At 47.0% G+C, this 21,024-nt stretch overlaps 1 protein-coding gene across 3 annotated transcripts in view; it reads left to right on the top strand.

The window, feature by feature from the left end:
- Window positions 1-21,024, top strand: part of LOC140424960 (transcription termination factor 1, mitochondrial) — a 93,295-nt gene that overhangs the window by 7,554 nt on the left and 64,717 nt on the right. For 2 of the 3 annotated variants that reach the window (XR_011947732.1, XR_011947733.1), the window contains exon 2: window positions 12,728-13,981. Coding sequence is in view for 1 of the 3 variants with exons in the window: in XM_072508690.1 (XP_072364791.1) it covers window positions 12,779-13,927 (1,149 nt within the window). In the remaining 2 variants the exon portion in view is untranslated. Of the gene's footprint in view, window positions 1-12,727; window positions 14,136-21,024 lie in introns of those variants that run through there. The other variant, XM_072508690.1, reaches the window with a different exon arrangement.

Below are 21,024 nucleotides of genomic sequence, written 5' to 3'. Positions count from 1 at the left end.
AGGCATTGGTACTTTTGGAAGCCCCCCGAAAGCGCCCCAGTGAGTGCAGTTCAGGTCACGCAAACTAGGATCGAAGATCTAGTAGAGGCCCAGAATCAGGATAGCACTCTTACTGAGATCGTGAAAGGGAAGTTTCCAGCCCCATACAAGAGGTTCAGAAATACGATAACCACACATGACGGTGTGGTGTTGAAAGACACTCTTTATGTAGTTCCGAAGCAGGATAGGAACCAATTAATCTGTTTATTCCATGATGGTCATGGACACCTGGGAATCGATCCCACCGCAGCCCACCTCAAACAACTTTGTTGGTGGCCAAATCTTAAAGAGGATGTATCCCATTACATTGAGAATTGCCTCATCTGCGCACAGAACAACCCAGATAGATATGCCAAAAAGGCACAACTCAGCCACACCCGACCCGTTAACGGCCCCTGGACTAACCTCCAGATTGATTTTATAGGTCCATTGCCCCCTTGCAGGAATGGCTATAAATATGTTCTGGTGGTCATAGACACTTTTTCAAGTGGGTGGAAGCATTTCCAGCCCGCACTAACACCGCGAAAACCACAGCCAAAATCCTAAACCACCACATCTTTACAAGATGGGGACTCCCCCGCAGTATTGAATCGGACCAAGGTTCTCACTTTACGGGACGGGTATTGCAGAACGTCCTCACGATATTTGGCATAACCCAAAAATTTCACATTGCGTACCACCCACAATTGAGTGGTATAGTGGAGCGCATGAATCGGACCCTAAAAACCACCCTCCGAAAAATGGTCCAGCAGAACAACACCACTTGGGATTCTGTCCTCCCTTTGTGCTGATGTTTTTGCGTAACACTGTTTCCACCTCCACAGGTTACACCCCACACACCCTCATGACCAGACGCCCCATGAAAGGGACAGAGTACTTGTTGGGTTTAGACCTGACCAGCCTTGAAGTTACGGCCCTCACCCACGAGAAAGCCGTTGAGCAATTACTTGCGGATGTAAAAACGGCTCAGTTAGCAGCCGCTGTTAAACTTGGCACTAAAAGAAAACAGAGCAAGGCCTGTTTTGATAAGGCAGTACATGCAACGGAGTATAATATAGGACAACAAGTGATGTTGTCTGTGTATAACCCCAGCACATTTCTGTCTCCGAAATACTCGGGTCCGTACTCCATTACTGATAAAGTAAGCCCATCGGTATATAAAATCAAATACCCAAATGGTAAGACTGCGTGGTTTCACATAAACCAGTTAAAGGCTTATGGAGCACAGTCAAACCACGCCCAACACGTCATGCTTGACGCAGCAGACCAAACCCCGCCCACAGCCAACGTGACCACACCAACCCCCGCCACGTCCAGCCCAGACACGCACTCGCCCCCGACTCCACCCACAAACTTTACACTCCGCCCCGGTACGCCCACAGACTGCAGCAGCAGAGACAGCGACTGACCCCCGCGACCTATAAAACCATAATAATAAAACATGCACTTGCGTTTTTCTGTAAATAAAAAAAAAATGTACAAAACCCCAGTAACAGAGATCCTGCGCTTGACTGCCAAGCCAGGAAAGAGTATATTGAATGTTATAATTGTTGTTGTACGTTTTAGAAAAATAGGATGATGCAATGCTTGATGAGTGTATTTAGGTAAAATTAGAGGTTCCAAGTTTTTATTTTGTAGATACATGCCCCTGCCTGACATAGCGCCCTCAAGAATTGTTTAGGTAAATTTTTGTGCATAGCTAGGGTCAGAGTGGTGGCCATGTAGGAGGTGTCCCCCCGGTCAGGGAACGGGAAGGACAACATTTATGTGATCCTTCACACTTCGCGTTAGGATCACAAGGAGGGTCTGTAGCCACCTAAAATGGCTGATTCCCGATTAATTTGGCCAAAACCCGATATAAAATGGCTAACCAAAAAGGCTGATGGGAAAAGCAGCCAACGGGACACAAACGGACAGCTGCAGACAGAATAGCGTATTCGGCTCTGGGGAAGTCGGCCCAGATCGATACCTGCGACTATTAGCAGCACATCAACACAGACATCTGCAGTTTAATCGGCTATCCCCGGGAACAGTTGCAACATATTAGCAATTGAATGCCGGGCCAGACCTCTCGCCGCCTGCAGTGGCCGAAACAAAGACAGGTGAACGACCACCTCCCGATCGAGGAGTCACCCCATTATTGGAGCATATCGAACCCAGTGATTGGGAACAAGTCCAATCACTTGGGACTCATGGTCAAGGGCCGCCCCGAGAGGCGGGAAGCCCCTGTGCCCTATAAATCGAGGGGCCAAGTTCAGATCGCTCTCTCTCCCTTCTGCTTGCGACCTTCGCAAGGATATCGACCAGAAACTAAGTTTGACTCCAGCGATCGCTACCCAATAGAGACTCCTAGCCATCGACCCGTATCAGCCTTTTGAATCCCGCAGGCCAGACCCAATTCGATAAGCCATTCGTTTCCCTGACCTGGTGGGCCATCCCCAAAAGTTAAGTATTGGCCAGTAGTGGTAGGTAGTGATATAGAAAGTAGGATTATTTGTGTAAGTATTTATTGCTGTACATAATAAATGACCGTTGATTTCAATCTGACTAAGCGGTGTGCTGTCTTATTAATCATAACTCGAGCTTGAACCACGTGGCCGTATCAGAAAGATACCTGGTGACTCGTGAGCAAAGGTGACATAATCAGAGCTAATGAAACTAAGGCTAATAAGAGCAACACTAGCTATTTACACATGATACAATATATAACCATTTGGATCTGCCCTTACGTGATCCAAAATGATGGCATGACATTTAAACCTGCATTGAGTACCATCTGCCACAATTATTTTTAAAAATGATTTAAGGATGTGGGCATTGCTGGCTGGGCCAGCATTTATTCCCCATCCCTATTTGCCCTTCAGAAGGTGGCAGTGAGCTGCCTTCTTGAACTGCTAAATGTTTGTGGAAGGGGGAGAATCAATTGGGTTGCTCTGCGCTGGATGATGTTACGATCCTGGACCAGACCCCAACAGTGGACAGGATACTGGTCAGAGACCCGTGATATTTTATTTTAATTTTGTAAGATTGTGGGGAAAGGATACTTCGTTCCAGGCATTTAGTATATTAAAATAACTTTATTATGAACACAGTACGGTAGCATAGTGGTTAGCACAATTGCTTCACAGCTCCAGGGTCCCAGGTTCGATTCCCGGCTTAGGTCACTGTCTGTGCGGAGTCTGCACATTCTCCCCGTGTGTGCGTGGGTTTCCTCCGGGTGCTCCGGTTTCCTCCCACAATCCAAAGATGTGCAGGTTAGATGGATTGGCCATGCTAAATTGCCCTTAGTGTCCAAAATTGCCCTTAGTGTTGGGTGGGGTTACTGGGTTATGGGGATAGGGTGGAGGTGTGGGCTTGGGTAGGGTGCTCTTTCCAAGAGCCGGTGCAGACTCGATGAGCCGAATGGCCTCCTTCTGCACTGTAACTTCTATGAAACAGTATTACAATATCTTTAATATCACACAAGAAAATAGCTTACTATTATCCCTTACACAATGCTAATCAATACAGTGACACAACACTTCGCTATTATCTTTATTTCCACGCAAACAACAAAACCATCTGCTCTCAGCCCACTTTGAAATCAGCTAGCAATCCCTGGTATATTTGCTTAAGAGATGCTCTTTGGAGAATGTCAGAACAGGATCTCCAGCAGAAGTCTTGAGAAACTGTCTCATAGTTTGACTTCCAAGAACCAACTGAACTGTCGCTCTTAACTCGCTGTTGAGACTGCCTATCTTGTTCATGGGCAAATCTTGAACTCAGTCGTGCTGCTTCTGGTCTGTTCCCAGTCAAATCTTTAACTGAGCTGCAGTGATAGCAGATGTTTGACTTCAGCTCATATCCCAAACTAAACTGAATTGCTTTTCTGCAAAATGTCTGGTACTCTAGTTCCTCCCATTAGTCACATAATCTTACCAAGATGAACACAATCTGGGATTCTCTGTCGGTGGGATGCTCCGCTTTGCCGGCAGTACATCCACACCTGTGGGTTTTCAGATGGTGTGGTATGTCCACAATGGGAAACCCCATTGGCCGGCTGCTGGAATGGAGGATCGTGCTGCCAGCGGGGGCGGGCGCGCCAGAAAAAGGGGTTGGCAGGATGGAGAATCGCGCCCAATGTATCTAATTAACTACGCCACAGGGGACCATCTTAATCCAAACAAAATTCCATTAGTCCAAGCTTTTAAGATACTTGAATTACACCTTCGACTCTCAAAAACATAGTTGCTTTTTAAGTCAGAATTTTAAAAAACGCTACTGCAGCGGTCATACACACTAACCCAGGCTTTTAACCCTTACTGCACCAAATACACATAATACAGGTTGAAAATCCCTTATCCAAAATGTTTGGGGCCGTGTGCGCATTGGAGTTCGGAAATTTTCAATTTCTGAATATAATGCGCAAGTGTGCCGTGCATTGGGAACTGCACATGTGCGGAACAATGGGAACTGCGTATGTGCGGCGTGCATAAGGAACTGCGCATGTGTGGTGCGCTTGAAAAAAAGTGCAGATTTCGGAATTTCTCAGTTTTTGGAATTTCGGTAAGGGATGCTCAACCTGCACAATATATCTGAATTTCCTGAATTCGTCGCAATGTGTGTCATGTGAGAATACCTTTAAGAAATGGGTATTTTTATAGAATAACTGTAGTGGGTGTATCTTTAAGAAATGGGTGTTTACTACTGCAGTGATATCAGAGAGTGGGTGGAGCTGGGCTGTCTGTCAGCTTTTTACTTTAGCTTTAGGCTTTTTGCTGCAGGGTGGGGTTGGCTTCATTTTAGTTTTGGAGAAGCTGCAATCACAGCAGGATGTATGTGATTCCCTGCAAGCTGATGAATGTCCATTTGCTGATTTTAATATCGTAACTGTCCTCAGTAGTGAATTTAAACCTGATGTGCTTCTGTTTTAAAGTTATTTTTTAAAGTCTCATGGATGTTAAAAGGACAGCTTAAGCATTACCTCGTGTTGTATTCTTTGGGGGTTGTATTTGAATTAATGGTTGCTAAGATGTTCACTGTATGTTTTAAAAAGGTCAACTTGAGTTCATAGAATAAACATTGTTTTGTTTAAAAAAAATACTTTTCCATTTCTGCTGTACCACACCTGTAGAGTGGGCCGTGTGCTCCCCATACCACAATCTGTTAAACGTTGTGGGTCAGGTGAACTCCATGATACACTTTGGGGTTCTCTAATCCCTGGCCCATAACAAGTGTTTTTGGAGCTGCACTCGTCCAGGCAAGTGGAGAGTAATCAATCCATCACACTCCTGACCTATGCCTTGTAGATTCTGGACAAGGTTAGGGGGATCAGGCGGTGAGTTACTTGCCGCCGGATTCCTAGCCTTTGACCTGGTCTTGTAGCCACGGTATTTATATGGCTAGTCTGTGAATTCGCTATTCTCAGTCCGGATGAAATGATCAATCGAACACCAAGTCACTTCAACGTACGTTTATTCACGGCCGGGGCTGCACCACTGTACTTCGGGGGAGCACAGCAGCAAGCCAATATTAGTACAGTCGACAGTAGCTTATATACAATATGATACTGTCCCTTTTCTAAGGACGGCCCCCTTAGAGGCGGCCCCCTTAGAGGCCCAAGTTAGGGGCACATTCTGTTGCTCTCAGCTAAATTATAATTATTTTTAAATGAGGAACTCATTCCCAAAGCTGCGTCCTGTTATTGCAGACTGCCTAGTACAAAAGCAGAAGTGATTCATCTCTGAAGTCACGTACACAGTTACAAAGCTTTGACATTCCATTTCCCATCAAGCTCTATTTGCCATTCCATTTCCCATCAAGCTCTATTTGACATTCCATTTCCCATCAAGCTCCGATTCTATCTTGAGCCAAACTCTCATTCCCCCCTTTTATCATTTTATGATAACTTCTAATCCATAGCCACTTGCGTTAGTCTTTTGCATTCTATCTGAACTTCTATCAGTTTCCTCCGTTCCTCTGCACCTTCTTTCTCATCCATTAGCTCTTCAATGCTCACTTCATGTTGCTGTATTAACTGTTGGGAAATTACTGCTGCACCGACACGTTTGCATAATCATTTCATTAGGAAGCTAAGCATGATTATTACAAGTATTACAACTACCAGGATTATTAATCCATGCACCAGGTAAGACCCCCATGATCCGTCAAATAACCAATCTACCCACCCATCTCTTGATGTTTCATGCAGTTTCTTAACCTCTTTGCAGATATGATCCACGAGGTGGGTGATGTTCTCCGAACTATCGGGGATGTAGGTGCAACATTCCGAAACGATCACGCCATATGTCCTCTTGTTGCTCCCATTTCATTATTTATCTCTGCTAGTGCTTCAGTGGTGTCGTTTGCTACCTCTTCTAGGATTTTTGCTACCTTCCTTATTTCCTTTATTGCAAGAGCTACCCCGATGGCGCGAAGCAGGATTCCAAAGTATCGCTGCGTTTCGGTTATTGCTCTCTTTCGTCGCTTCATCATTTGGTGATGGTCGCCTAGATTGGCGAGGTGGTGTATAAAGGGGACTACATACCCTAGATTACAGGATCCCGTCCAATTCTCTGGCAGCCAGGGATATGCCTTGTGGCCACAAATAAAGTACGTCCCATTGTATGAAGTGAGTTTGTCCACGTCAAACCCTTCAGCCATCAGGGAGTACTTGAAGGTACCTGTCCCGTTCGTGTATGGGACGTCTAGTATACACCCATAAAACTGAGGAGACGTACATATGGGATTGACCTTGGATGTGTTGGCCACTACAAATTTGTGCTTGCATCGACTAGCACCTACGAATATCCCTTTAACCACATTCTTTACTAAACATATTATTCCCAGTGGTCTTCCCATGTTGGTGGTATTAGTGAGGGTAAGAAACGGAGGCTGGTGGGATCGTTTCTGCAGCTATAGTCCCATTTACAGTTGACCCGATGACAGGGTAGGTTGCCCTTAGTCACTCCGCTGATGAGTATGGTCTGATTGCATTGTTGTACGTAGGCCGAACATCCGTCCGCAGGGGTCGCGTTCCAAGGTCCTTTTCCTGAGCCTTGACTGGTGCATTGGTGCATCTCCTCGACAGAGGTGATGAGTCCGCCTTCCCTTGGGACCGCAGATCCTTCGCTTGGCCTCCCCTCCCGTCTCCAAAAGTCCCAGCAGGGTTACAATAATAAGTGTGGCCTTCATCCTTTAAGTGAAGCCGGAGTTATTACCTAGGGCTCAAAACAGAGGGTTATTTTCTATTGCATTTTCACAACTTTACAATGGTGGATGTGGATCCAGGCATTTCTGCCTTCCACTTTTACAGCAGTGGGAGTAGTGAGTAGGACCTGGTATGATCCTTCCCATCGGGGTTCTAATCCTTTCCTAATCCAATTACGAATCAGGACATACTCTCCCGGATTAATAGTGGCAGAACTGGACAAGGGAGGTATCTCCTCATAAGCAGCTCGCACCCGTGAATGGAGGCCTTTTAGCACTTTGGTCAAGGCTATCACATAGTTGGCCATTTCAGTAGTCATATGGTGAAACTGTACTTCCTTAGGGCTTTCTTGATCCCAGGGAGTGCGAAAGGGTCTTCTGTGTAGAATTTCGGCGGGACTCAGTCGTGTCTTTCCTGCCGGGGTTGCACGTATTTGGAAGAGGGCAATAGGCAATAATTTGAGCCAAGTGGCTCCAGTCTCTGCCTGTAGTTATGCCAGTTTCGTATTTAATGTCTGATTTGCTCTTTCTAGCATTCTCACTGCCTGGGGTCGGTACGCGCAATGTAATTGTTGTTTTATTCCCAGCGACCTACAAAATTCCTAATTGATCTGTCCCACAAAATGAGGTCCATTATCAGAGCTTAATCGATATGGAATCCCAAACCTAGGAACAATTTCTCGCATCAAACCTTTTACTACCGTGGAAGCTTTGTTATCTACAGTGGGGTAAGCTTCTATCCATTTACTAAATACATCAACAATAACCAATACATGTTTATAACATTGGCATCTTTCCAACTCAATGTAATCCATCTGGAGTGTCTCAAAGGGACCTTCCGGTAGCGGGGTTTTACCCATTTCACAGGGTACTGCTTTTCCAGGGTTATATCGCTGACATACCAGACAACGACTGCTAATGTTTTGTGCTATTTCCTGCAGTCTTGGATGCCACCAAGTCTTCAGCAATATATCACCCATAGCTCGCGCACCACAATGAGTTGCAAAGTGAACACATTTGGTGACCCAGGCTGCTAATGCATCGGGCATACAAGTTTGCCCTGCCGGGGTGACCCACAATTTGTTTACAGGATCATAACAACATCCCAATTCTTCCCATAGTCTTTTTACACAGCCAGGAGCGTCCTCCTGCAATTGAATGACGTCAGTGATGGCTGGCATTGGCTTTTCAGAGGGAGACTGACCCTTAGAGCTTTTAGTCTGACTCATCATTTTGGGCACCACCATGTCTTTTAAGTGAGAAGCCTCTTTGGCTTGGTGGTCCACCGGTTTTTGCCAGTCGTATGGGCAGCGCACTTTATTATGGCTATTTGTTTAGGGAGCATTAAAGCCTGTAGTAATTGTGTAACCAACTGTTTGTGGGCTATCTGAGTGCCCGCAGATGTAAGAAACCCCCTGTTCTTCCATAATTGGCCGAAGTCATGTGTGACTCCAAATGCGTATCTGGAATCGGTATAGATGTTGATTTTCGTGTCCTTTCCCAGTACACACGCACGGATTAGTGTATATTGCTCAGCTTGTTGGGCGGAGAACGGCGTTCAAAAGCTGCCGCCTCGAGAGTTTTGCCCTGCTGATTAACTATGGCATATCCGGACAGTCTGTCCCCCCTTTCATCGACGGAGGCACTCCCGCCGGTGAAAACAGTTAATTCTGCGTCGGGGAGGGGAGTATCAATGGACTAGCTGCGGAAAAAGGACTTGGTTATAAGGTGGAGGTGGAGGAGCAGTCGGCTGCCCCCGATATTGCCAATTTTCAGGGTCATTCCCATCGTCTCCCTCGGTCAAGGCAAGGCCGGCCATTCGACCGCACGGCCTTGGTTTAGGGATCGGAGGCTCGAGAGACTTAGGTCTCTTATGGTGGGCACATTCCTCTTTCAAAGCCTCCGCAGTTGTAACAATTCCCCCTTCTGTTAATTCAATGCCCAACTAGCCAATAGAGATGCATCTTTTAATTTTTGACAGTACTCCCGCCATAACACAATCAATTCCTTAGCCGTGGAGCTACGGTTATGTTGCCAGATAACTTGTTGTGCCTCTACAACCGTAGGCAAATCTTTCGGCCCCCCCAGGGGCCATTTTCCCTATCCCATATTTTTATGCAGTTCCCCCGATAACTGCCGCAGCTGCATAGAATGTTCCGGATGCTGCTCGCAAAGACTCTGAAGTGCGCTTCCACTATCAGAGGTGCTATCCAGAGTATTACCCATTGTCTCCTATCCTCGGATGATCCTCACGGTTACTCACTTAATTTGGCAGTGAGCCTAAGTCGCTTATTCAATCAAGAATTAGAGCGGGGTTATCCTGCCCCGCAACCCAATCAGGAATTTAAGCAATTGTACGAGTGTTCCGACAGGGTGCGCGACGGTGAAACCCTGTTTATTGTGGAAGCTAAGGCGTCATCCGCACCTGCTGGGAAGTACTATATTTTGGACGGAGTTATCGGGCTCCGCTGTAGTCAATAGTCAACCCGGAATGTCGAACAAGTCAAGACACTAGTTGAGACAATCTCTTGTTTTAAGGGCAACCTTTTATCGCGAAGGTATCCAGCAACCAGAAGGATCATCATCAGCCAAGCACCTTTCTTCGGCCAAGGGCCTCTAACCCTCGCGCAAAGAGGACTCTAACCTCTTTCGGGCCTCTAACCCTAATTCGAAGAGTACTCTAACCTCTTACGGGCCTCTAACCCTGATTCAAAGAGGTCTCTAACCTCTTACGGGCCTCTAACCCTGATTCGAAGAAGACTCTAACCTCTTACGGGCCTCTAACCCTGTCTCGGGCCTCTAACCAGGACTGTAACGGGTTCGCCGTACTGACCTGGATCTCGTAAGAGTCTCTTCAGAAACAGACGGTAGGATTAGGTCGTGCTCGGAACAGCGGAGGGGGAAACCAAAGTGGTAACAAGGGTACTCACATTTGGGGGCCCAATCCCTCCTTCGTGTCCGGACACAATCAGTCAGTTACACCGCCTGCCACTGGCGAGGCTCCGTGAGATCCCACTTCTGACACCAAATGTGAATTTGCTATTCTCAGTCCGAATGAAATGATCAATCGAACACCAAGTCACTTCAACGTACGTTTATTCACGGCCGGGGCTGCACCACTGTACATCAGGGGAGCACAGCAGCTAGCCAATATTAGTACAGTCGACCTTATATACAATATGACACTGTCCCTTTTCTAAGGACGGCCCCCTTAGAGGCGGCCCCCTTAGAGGCCCAAGTTAGGGGCACATTCTGTTGCTCTCAGCTAAATTATAATTATCTTTAAATGAGGAACACATTCCCAAAGCTGCGTCCTGTTATTGCAGACTGTCTAGTGCAAAAGCAGAAGCGATTCATCTCTAAAGTCACGTACACAGTTACAAAGCTTTGACATTCCATTTCCAATCAAGCTCTATTTGACATTTCATTTCCCATCAAGCTCTATTTGACATTCCATTTCCCATCAAGCTCCGATTCTATCTTGAGCCAAACTCTCAAGTCCAGTTCAGTTTCTGGTCAATGATAACCCCCAGGATGTTGATCGTGGGGGTTTCAGCGACGGTAATGCAATTCAATGTCAAAGGGCGATGGTTAAGATCCCTCATGTCAAAAGGCCGTTGCCAGGCTCTTGTATGGCGTGAATGTTACTTCCCACTTGTTAGCCCAAGCCTGGATATTGTCCATCTCTTGCTGCATTCGGACATGAACTGCATCAGTGTCTAAGGAACAATTAATGGTCTATCCCATATCCTCAGACTGTGACTCCCTGTTCTGGACTGCTCGGCCATTGGGAAACTCCTTCCTACATCTACCCTGCCTAGTCCTGGAGAGGTGGGGCTGGATAGAGGGCCAGCAATAGGTGGAAATTGACAAAGATGTTGTGGACAGAAAGAGGAAAGGGATGTAATTTAAAAAAAAAATTGTTCATGGGCCCTGGGCATCGCAGGCAGTGCCAGCATTTACTGCCGTCCCGAATTGCTCTTGAGGGGACAGTTAAGAGTCAGTCACATTGCTGAGTCCCTAAAGGTCAATAGTGAACCAGATGGGTTTTACAACAACCGACAATGGTTTCATGGTCATCATTAGACTTTTAATTCCAGATTTCTATTGAATTCTATTTTCACCATCTGCAGTGGTGGGATTTGAGCCTGGGTTCCCAGAGCATTACTCTGGGTCTCTGGTAACTAGTCCAGAGACAATACCACTATGCCACCACCTCTCCAAGAAGGTGATTAAGGCAAGGAGGGCGTGATAGTGACTGATCCAGCCCCACCATTCTACGTCGGCCAGAATGGTATAAATCTGACCCTATTTCCAGTTCACTCCAGCTTTAACAGAGAGTCACCCAAATTCAAAATGTTAGCTCCCTTCTCTCTCCACAGATGCTGTCAGACCTGCTGAGATTGTCCAGTATTTTCAGTTTTTGTTATTGCCCCCATGCTTTTGTTTAATTCAAAAAAGGGTGGGATACATGGACGTATTTTTTTGCCTGCAGTTTGAGATCATCTGCCAGCTGTTGGGATGAATGGTCTATATGCCTGGCATCGGACCAGCACTGAAGTATATATAACACTTCATTTGTGTGGTAGACAGAACATATTTATGATGGCAGCATCCTGTTTGTGGAAAATATCAATTGTGTTGCTGCTGCATAGTAGCAGTGTAAAATGGCTAACTTCACTTGTTGCTCAAAGTTTTGTGATGCCTTACCTTGCCAGGGTAATTTAAAGTAGACTGGTCACAAGTGCTGGCCTTGGGGCCCATTCGTGGCTTTGCTATTTTCCACCAACAGGATGCTGCCATCAACCAAAAATATGTTCTGTCTACCACACAAATGATCCCCACGATCTTGGACATGGTCTCGAAGAAGGTGGTCCAGAGTCTGGTCAGCCTTGGGCAGGGCCAGCACATGTGGGAGTGGTTAGCTGGATTCCCCTGACACCGCCTGCATCTGCTCTTCCATTTCTGGGAAGAACCTGCTCATGCGTGCCCTGTCAAACCTTTAGCTTTGTCAGGCTCAGCCTTGTGCACAAGGAGGTGGAGGTCACCCTGAATAATATTCGCAGCCGCCCCCCAAATTATGATGCCTAGTTCTTCCTCCCACCTCTCTTCGTCCAGTGGGACCTTCATCTCCTCTAGCAGTCATCCATATATGTCTGTGCACTCTTCCCCCAGTCTGGATAACTAGGGGAACGATGGGGCCTCCTTACAGAGGAAGTCCAGTATTTGAAGACATCGGAGCTCATTCCCTTTTGGATGCTGGAGCTTTTCCGTTAGTTCTCCCAGGCTTTTTAATTTATTTATCCAAGTTTTGATATCAATAGTGTCATAACCTCCCTTGTCAGCATAACTTTCAACATCCCAATTTTTATTCTCAACCCTAATTTCTGGCAATTATATAAAACTATTAATAAAACAGGAAAATGACTCAATTCTGTCTTTAAGATGTGCACTTCATAAACACCAATAACATTGCTTGTTCTTTCTTCCATCTATATAGATTTGAAAGGTTGTAACCTAACAGTATATCTGCTGTGGTTATTGTAGAGATATGGCAGCCAGACTGGTCGCCCAAATAATGCAACTGTACCTGTGCAGAACAAGAGTTCCTGATTTACCAAACTGGTTTCCATCAGCACAGTTGAAGATATCGTACCTGAGAATGTGTACTTCCAGTCACAATGATTCAACAGGCACAATCCAAAAACCAGAAAATACTGTTTTGTTGAACAACCTGACTGTTCTGGGTGTGGATATTATGATGGCGAGGAGGAGGCAGCCAGGGGTCTTGAGAAAGGTGATCACCAATGAAGAGGGTGTGGCAGAGTTTTTGAGAAGCAAGGGTGCCAATCGCGGGACCATTGCAAGTATTATATCAAGGTACCCCCGAGCCATCACACGTTCCTTTTGCCATCTTGAAGAAAGGTGGCAGATATGGCGAAGCATTTTCAACACAGATTCTGAGATTGTAAGCGTTATTGAGCGTTCTCCAGAATCATATTTTCGTTCAAGTGACAATGGAAATCTTGAAAAAAATATAAAATTTCTTTGTTCTCTTGGCTTGACCTCAAAGGACTTGCATCGCATTTTGACTACTGCTCCACGAACATTTTCAAACAGTTTGGAACTAAACAAGCAGATGGTAAAACTTCTGCGAAACCTTGGTGTCAGTTTAGGTGACAAGGACCCAGATGCTTTTGTTAAACGGATTATCACTAAAAATGCTTACATACTTATAAGAAGCACAAAAAGGATAAAAACAAATGTAGACTTTTTCACAGAAGCACTAAAACCGAGCAACAGTGACCTTATAAAGCTGCTTCAGGGGCATGGTGCTGAGGTTTTAGATCTCTCCAGTGACTACATGAAAAGAAATTTCAAAAATGTAAGTGAGCAGTTGCAGCTATTAGGATGCACAGCTGAAGAAGTGAAGAAATTCTTTTTGGATTATCCACCAGCGTTCTACGCTTCGTTTGAAAAACTTTCCAACAAAATCGATTTGCTTCTAGAAAGTGATATTAATATTAAGCAATTATTGAAGAAGCCAAGAATATTGGAATTCAGTGCAAACAATTTGAAAAATCGTATAGAGGAACTAGAAAGGGTTGGATATGACTTTAAAAAATATGGCGTTACCATTTTGGATTCCAGCAGAAGACGATTTGAAGCAAAATTAGAGAAGCTAAATGAGGAGGGATAGCAATGTTGCCTCTGCTGTGACGAATCTGGTACCATTCTGCTATATTCTGGATGGGTATGTTTGATCCTATAGCTCAATCCTAGAATGTTTAAAATTACTTCTGGCTCTCTGAATCATGTGTTCTATACAACATTCTGAGTGAGTGCTTTACAAATTATGCAGTATGAATGGTCAGTAAATTTAATAAATTAACTTATTGTAGAAATTATTATGCTTTAATTAACTTTGTCTGTTGTTACAATAATTAACAAAGTAATTGCCCTTATTGATCTTGCATCAATACAAATGAAGAACCATTTCAATTTGACTCCAGAGTTACGTTTGCTTTCTTCCCTGACATGTATCAGTATCAGCAACGTTGTTGCAAAAAATCTCCCTCCCCTAGGCTCCTTAGCAACTCTGCCAAGTAAGCGGATGAGCCGTGGACATTTGCAAGGCCCATGTTAAAATCTCAGCCCTGGTTGATATTTTCACTGAACTTCCCCAAGTGTGAAATCCAAATCAGTTTATTGTTAGATGTGTGATTCAAATGTACTTATGGAAGAGAAAAGGAATATGTTGAGGTTATCTTTTTTTTCAAGAGCAAGCAAAGAAAAGTACAGCACAGGAACAGACCCTTCGGCCCTCCAGTATGCCCCGACCATGCTGCCTGTCTAGCCTAAAACCCTTTTGGTCCGGATCCCTCTATTCCCATCCTATTCATGTATTTGTCAAGAAGCCTCTTAAGTGTCACTATCTTACCTGCTTCCACCACCTCCTCTGGCAGTGAGTTCCAGATCCCCACTTGAAAGTATTCATTGAAAAACAGAAGGAAGGGGCTTCTGCTCTCGTAGTTAACTCATTGGCATTAGATGTTCAGCATGAATGTTAACTTCAACATAGAATCATAGAATGGAGCATAGAAGGAGGCCATTTGGATTGTTGAGTCTGTGCTGGCAATGTAACTAGTCCAACTCTCTGGCTTTCTCCCTGAGGCCTTGCAAATATTTTCCCTTCCAGTGCTTACCAAATTGCCTTTTGAAAGTAGCGATTGAATCTGCCTCTACCACCCCCACAGGCTGTGCATTCCAGATTGTAAGCACCTATTCGGAACTTCTGGGATTTTCTATTAAATGTTCTCTCGTTGCTGGCAGTAAGAGATCTAAATGAAATAGATTAGGGCAGTTTCTGGGCCCATAATGGAAAGCTTTGCATAATTCAGCACCCTGTGGCAATCTCACTTGGAGTGACGTAGGGTAGGCTGTTTTTTTGGCAATAACAAAACCCCTACTGGTGCAATGCAGTACAATATAAGAACATAAGAAATAGGAGCAGGAGTAGGCCATCTGGCCCCTCGAGCCTGCTCCACCATTCAATGAGATCATGGCTGATCTTTTGTGGATTCAGCTCCACTTTTCAGCCCGAACACCATAACCTTTAATCCCTTTATTCTTCAAAAAACGACCTATCTTTATCTTAAAAACATTTAATGAAGGAGCCTCTACTGCTTCACTGGGCAAGGGATTCCATAGATTCACAACCCTTTGAGTGAAGAAGTTCCTCCTAAACTCAGTCTTAAATCTACTTCCCCTTATTTTGAGGCTATGCCCCCTAGTTCTGCTTTCACCCGCCAGTGGAAACAACCTGCCCGCATCTATCCTATCTATTCCCTTCATAATTTTATATGTTTCTATAAGATCCCCCCTCATCCTTCTAAATTCCAACGAGTACAATCTCAGTCTACTCAACCTCTCCTCGTAATCCAACCCCTTCAGCTCTGGGATTAACCTAGTGAATCTCCTCTGTACACCCTCCAGTGCCAGTACGTCCTTTCTCAAGTAAGGAGACCAAAACTGAACACAATACTCCAGGTGTGGGCTCACTAACACCTTAAACTCCATCCCTCTAGCAACAAAGGACAAAATTCCATTCGCCTTCTTAATCACTTGTTGCACCTGTAAACCAACTTTTTGCGACTCATGCACTAGCACACCCAGGTCTCTGCACAGCAGCATGTTTTAATATTTTATCATTTAAATAATAATCCCTTTTGCTGTTATTCCTACCAAAATGGATAACCTCACATTTGTCAATATTGTATTCCATCTGCCAGACCCTAGCCCATTCACTTAGCCTATCCAAATCCCTCTTCAGACCTGAGTATCCTCTGCACGTTTTGCTTTACCACTCATCTTAGTGTCGTCTGCAAACTTGGACACATTGCCCTTGGTCCCCAACTCCAAATCATCTATGTGAATTGTGAACAATTGTGGGCCCAACACTGGTCCCTGAGGGACACCACTAGCTACTGATTGCCAACCAGAGAAACACTTATTAATCCCCACTCTTTGCTTTCTATTAATTAATCAATCCTCTATCCATGCTACTACTTTCCCCTTAATGCCATGCATCTTTATCTTATGCAGCAACCTTTTGTGTGGCACCTTGTCAAAGGCTTTCTGGAAATCCAGATATACCACATCCATTGGCTCCCCGTTATCTACCGCACTGGTAATGTCCTCAAAAAATTCCACTAAATTAGTTCGGCATGACCTGCCCTTTATGAACCCATGCTGCGTCTGCCCAATGGGACAATTTCCATCCAGATGCTCGCTATTTCTTCCTTGATGATAGATTCCAGCAGCTTCCCTACTACAGAAGTTAAGCTCACTGGCCTATAATTACCCGCTTTCTGCCGACCTCCTTTTTTAAACAGTGGTGTCACGTTTGCTAATTTCCAATCCGCCGGGACCACCCCGGAGTCTAGTGAATTTTGGTAAATTATCACTAGTGCATTTGCAATTTCCCCAGCCATCTCTTTTTAAAAAAATATATTTTATTAAAGTTTTCAAACACAATTTTTTCCCTTACAAATCAAACAAAAAAAAAGGTAACATGATAACTGCAATATAACATTGTTTAACTAACATGGTAAACTAACCAAATAACACGAAGTAATACTCCCCCCCGCCCCCTCTCCCCCTCCAAAAACCCAAACAATTTACCCCCCCCCCGGGTTGCTGCTGCTGGCGATCTATCTTCCCTCTAACGTTCCGCTAGGTAGTCGAGGAACGGTTGCCACCGCCTGGTGAACCCTTGAGCCGATCCTCTCAGCGCAAACTTCATCTGCTCTAGTTTTCTGAACCCCGCCATATCGTTTATCCAGGCCTCCAGTCCGGGGGGTTTCGCTTCCTTCCACATGAGTAAAATCCTACGCCGGGCTACTAGGGACGCAAAGGCCACGACATCGGCCTCTTTTGCCTCCTGCACTCCCGGCTCATCCGCTACTCCAAATACAGCTAACCCTCAGCCTGGCTTGACCCGGACCTTCACCACCTTCGAGATCACTCCCGTCACTCCCCTCCAATACCCCTCCAGTGCAGGACACAACCAAAACATATGTGTGTGGTTCGCCGGGCTTCCCCCGCACCTCCCACACTTGACCTCCACTCCAAAGAACCTGCTCAACCTTGCTCCCGTTATGTGTGCTCTTTGCAGCACCTTAAATTGGATCAGGCTAAGCCTGGCACACGAGGAAGAGGAATTTACCCTGCTTAGGGCATCAGCCCACAAACCCTCCACAATCTCCTCCCCGAGCTCTTCTTCCCATTTTCCCTTCAGTTCGCCCACCAACTCCTCCCCCTCTTCTCTCATCTCCCGGTATATCTCTGACACTTTGCCCTCCCCGACCCACACCCCCGAAAGCACCCTGTCCTGGATCCCTTGTGTCGGGAGCAGCGGAAATTCCATCACCAGTTGTTTCGTGAACGCTCTCACCTGCATATATCTAAAGAAATTTCCCCGGGGCAGCTCATACTTTTCCTCAAGCGCTCCCAAGCTCGCAAACGTCCCGTCTATAAATAAATCTCTCACTCTCCTGATTCCTACCCGGTGCCAGCTCTGGAATCCTCCGTCTAGCTTCCCTGGGGCAAACCTATGGTTGTTCCTGATCGGGGACCACACCGAGGCTCCCAGCACACCCCTCTGTCGCCTCCATTGCCCCCAGATACTTAGTGTTGCCGCCACCACTGGGTTTGTGGTAAATTTTTTTGGGGAGAGCGGTAGTGGCGCCGTCACCAGCGCTTTTAAACTCGTCCCTTTGCAGGACTTCATCTCCAACCTTTTCCACGCCGCTCCCTCTCCCTCTATCATCCATTTACGAATCATCACCATGTTGGCGGCCCAGTAGTAGTCGCCCAAATTCGGCAACGCCAGTCCCCCTCTGTCTCTGCTACGTTGTAGGAACCCCCTCCTTACCCCCGGGGCCTTCCCTGCCCACACGAAACTCGTGATGCTCCTATCTATTTTTTTAAAGAAGACCTTAGTGATCAGTATAGGGAGACATTGGAACACAAATAGGAACCTCGGGAGGACCATCATCTTAATTGCCTGCCCTCTGGCCGCCAGTGGCAGCGGCTGCATGTCCCACCTTTTGAAATCCTCTTCCATTTGTTCCACCAGCCGTGTCAGATTGAGTCTGTGTAAGGTTCCCCAGCTCCTGGCTATCTGAATCCCCAGGTATCGGAAGTTTCTTTCCACTCTCCTTAGCGGTAGGCCATCTATCCCTCTACTCTGGTCCCCAGGGTGTATCACAAAAAGCTCACTCTTTCCCATGTTAAGCCTATATCCCGAGAAATCTCCAAACTCCCTCAATATCTGCATGACCTCTGTCATCCCCCCCACTGGGTCCGTCACATACAGCAGTAGGTCATCCGCGTAGAGTGACACTCGGTGTTCCTCTCCCCCTCTAATCACCCCTGTCCATTTTCTGGAGTCTCTAAGCGCTATGGCCAGTGGTTCAATTGCCAGCGCGAACAGTAATGGGGACAACGGGCATCCCTGTCTTGTTCCCCTGTGTAGTCGAAAATACTCCGACCTTTGCCGACCTGTGACCACACTTGCCGTTGGGGCCCCATAGAGGAGCTTAACCCAGCTGACAAACCCGTCCCCAAACCCGAACCTCCTCAGCACCTCCCATAGATACTCCCACTCCACCCTATCAAATGCCTTCTCTGCATCCATTGCCGCCACTATCTCTGCCTCCCCCTCTGCTGGGGGCATCATTATCACCCCTAATAGCCGTCGCACGTTGACATTTAGTTGTCTCCCCTTTACGAACCCTGTCTGGTCTTCGTGCACCACCCCCGGGACACAATCCTCTATCCTCGTTGCCAGCACCTTTGCTAGCAACTTGGCGTCCACATTTAGCAGTGAGATAGGCCTATAGGACCCGCACTGCAGCGGATCTTTATCTCGCTTCAAGATTAGCGATATCGTCGCCTCCAACATTGTCGGGGGTAGGGTCCCCCCTTCTCTGGCCTCGTTAAAGGTCCTTACCAGCAGCGGGGCCAACAAGTCCACATTATTTCTATAAAATTCCACCGGGAACCCATCTGGTCCCGGGGCCTTCGCTGCCTGCATGTTCCCCAGCCCCTTGGTAACCTCGTCCACCCCAATCGGCGCCCCCAGGCCTTCCACCTCCTGCTCCTCCACCCTCGGGAACCTTAATTGGTCCAAAAACTGCCGCATCTCCTCTTTTCCCTCCGGGGGTTGGGACCTATATAGTCTCTCGTAAAAGGTCTTAAACACCTCATTTATCTTCCCTGCTCTCCGCACCGTAGCTCCCATTTCATCCCTAATTCCCCCTATCTCCCTCGCCGCTGTCCTCTTTCGCAACTGATGGGCCAACAGGCGACTCGCCTTTTCCCCATATTCATATCTCATCCCCTGTGCCTTCCTCCACTGTGCCTCCGCCCTCCCTGAGGTCAACAGGTCGAACTCCGTCTGGAGTCGTCGCCTCTCCCTGTATAGTCCTTCATCCGGGGCCTCCGCATATACTTTATCCACCCTCAAAATCTCCCCCAGTAGTCTTTTCCTTTCCTTGGCCTCTATTTTCCCCTTATGGGCCCTGATGGAGATCAGCTCTCCTCTGACCACCGCCTATAGTGCTTCCCATACTGCTCCCACTCGGACCTCCCCGTCGTCATTGGCCTCCAGGTACCTTTCGATACATCCCCGCACCCTTCCGCAGACTCCCTCATCCGCCAGTAATCCCACATCTAGTCGCCAGAGTGAACGCTGCTCCCTCTCCTCTCCTAGTTCCAGGTCCACCCAGTGTGGGGCATGATCTGAAACAGCTATGGCTGAGTACTCAGTTCCTTCCACCCTCGAGATCAGTGACCTTCCCGAAACAAACAAATCTATCCGGGAGTACACCTTGTGAACATGGGAGAAGAAGGAGAACTCTTTGGCCATCGGCCTAACAAATCGCCACGGATCCACTCCCCCCATTTGGTCCATAAACCCCCTAAGCACCTTGGCCGCTGCTGGCCTTCTTCTGGTCCTAGATCTAGATCTATCTAACCCTGGGTCCAACACGGTGTTGAAGTCTCCCCCCATTATCAGGTTTCCTACCTCCAGGTCCGGGATACGTCCCAGCATCCGCTTCATAAATCCCGCATCATCCCAATTCGGGGCATATACGTTGACCAACACGACCGCCATTCCCTGCAGTCTGCCACTCACCATCACATATCTGCCTCCGCTGTCTGCTACAATGTTCCTAGCTTCGATTGACACCCGTTTCCCCACCAGTATGGCCACCCCTCTGTTCTTTGCATCCAGCCCTGAGTGGAACACCTGTCCCACCCATCCTTTCCTTAACCTAACTTGGTCCGCCACCTTCAGGTGCGTCTCCTGAAGCATGGCCACGTCTGCCCTCAGTCCTTTCAAGTGCGCGAACACTCGGGCCCTTTTAATCGGCCCATTTAGGCCTCTCACGTTCCACGTGATCAGCCGAACTGGGGGGCTTCCTGCCCCCCTCCCCTGTCGACTAGCCATCACCCTCTCTAGGCCAGTCCCACGTCCCGGTTCCGCGCACCTACCCGTTCCCCAGGCGGCGCATTCCTGCCCCGACCACCTTTTCTTTTACCAGTTCCTCTTCGATCTCTGCAGCAGCAACCCAGTTATCCTCCTCCCCCCCCCCCCGCTAGATCCCCATCTAGCATGATTACTCCCTCCATATTGCTTCCGAAAGTCAGCTGACTTCAACTGACCCCGGCTTCTCCCGCTCTCTCCTTGACCCCCCCGTGTGGGGAACTCCCATCTACTTTGCGCCT

This window comes from Scyliorhinus torazame, chromosome 6, assembly GCF_047496885.1.
Source record: "Scyliorhinus torazame isolate Kashiwa2021f chromosome 6, sScyTor2.1, whole genome shotgun sequence".
Lineage (NCBI taxonomy): Eukaryota > Metazoa > Chordata > Chondrichthyes > Carcharhiniformes > Scyliorhinidae > Scyliorhinus > Scyliorhinus torazame.
The sequence above is the reverse complement of the archived record's forward strand: the minus strand, read 5'-3'. Positions and strand labels throughout refer to the sequence as shown.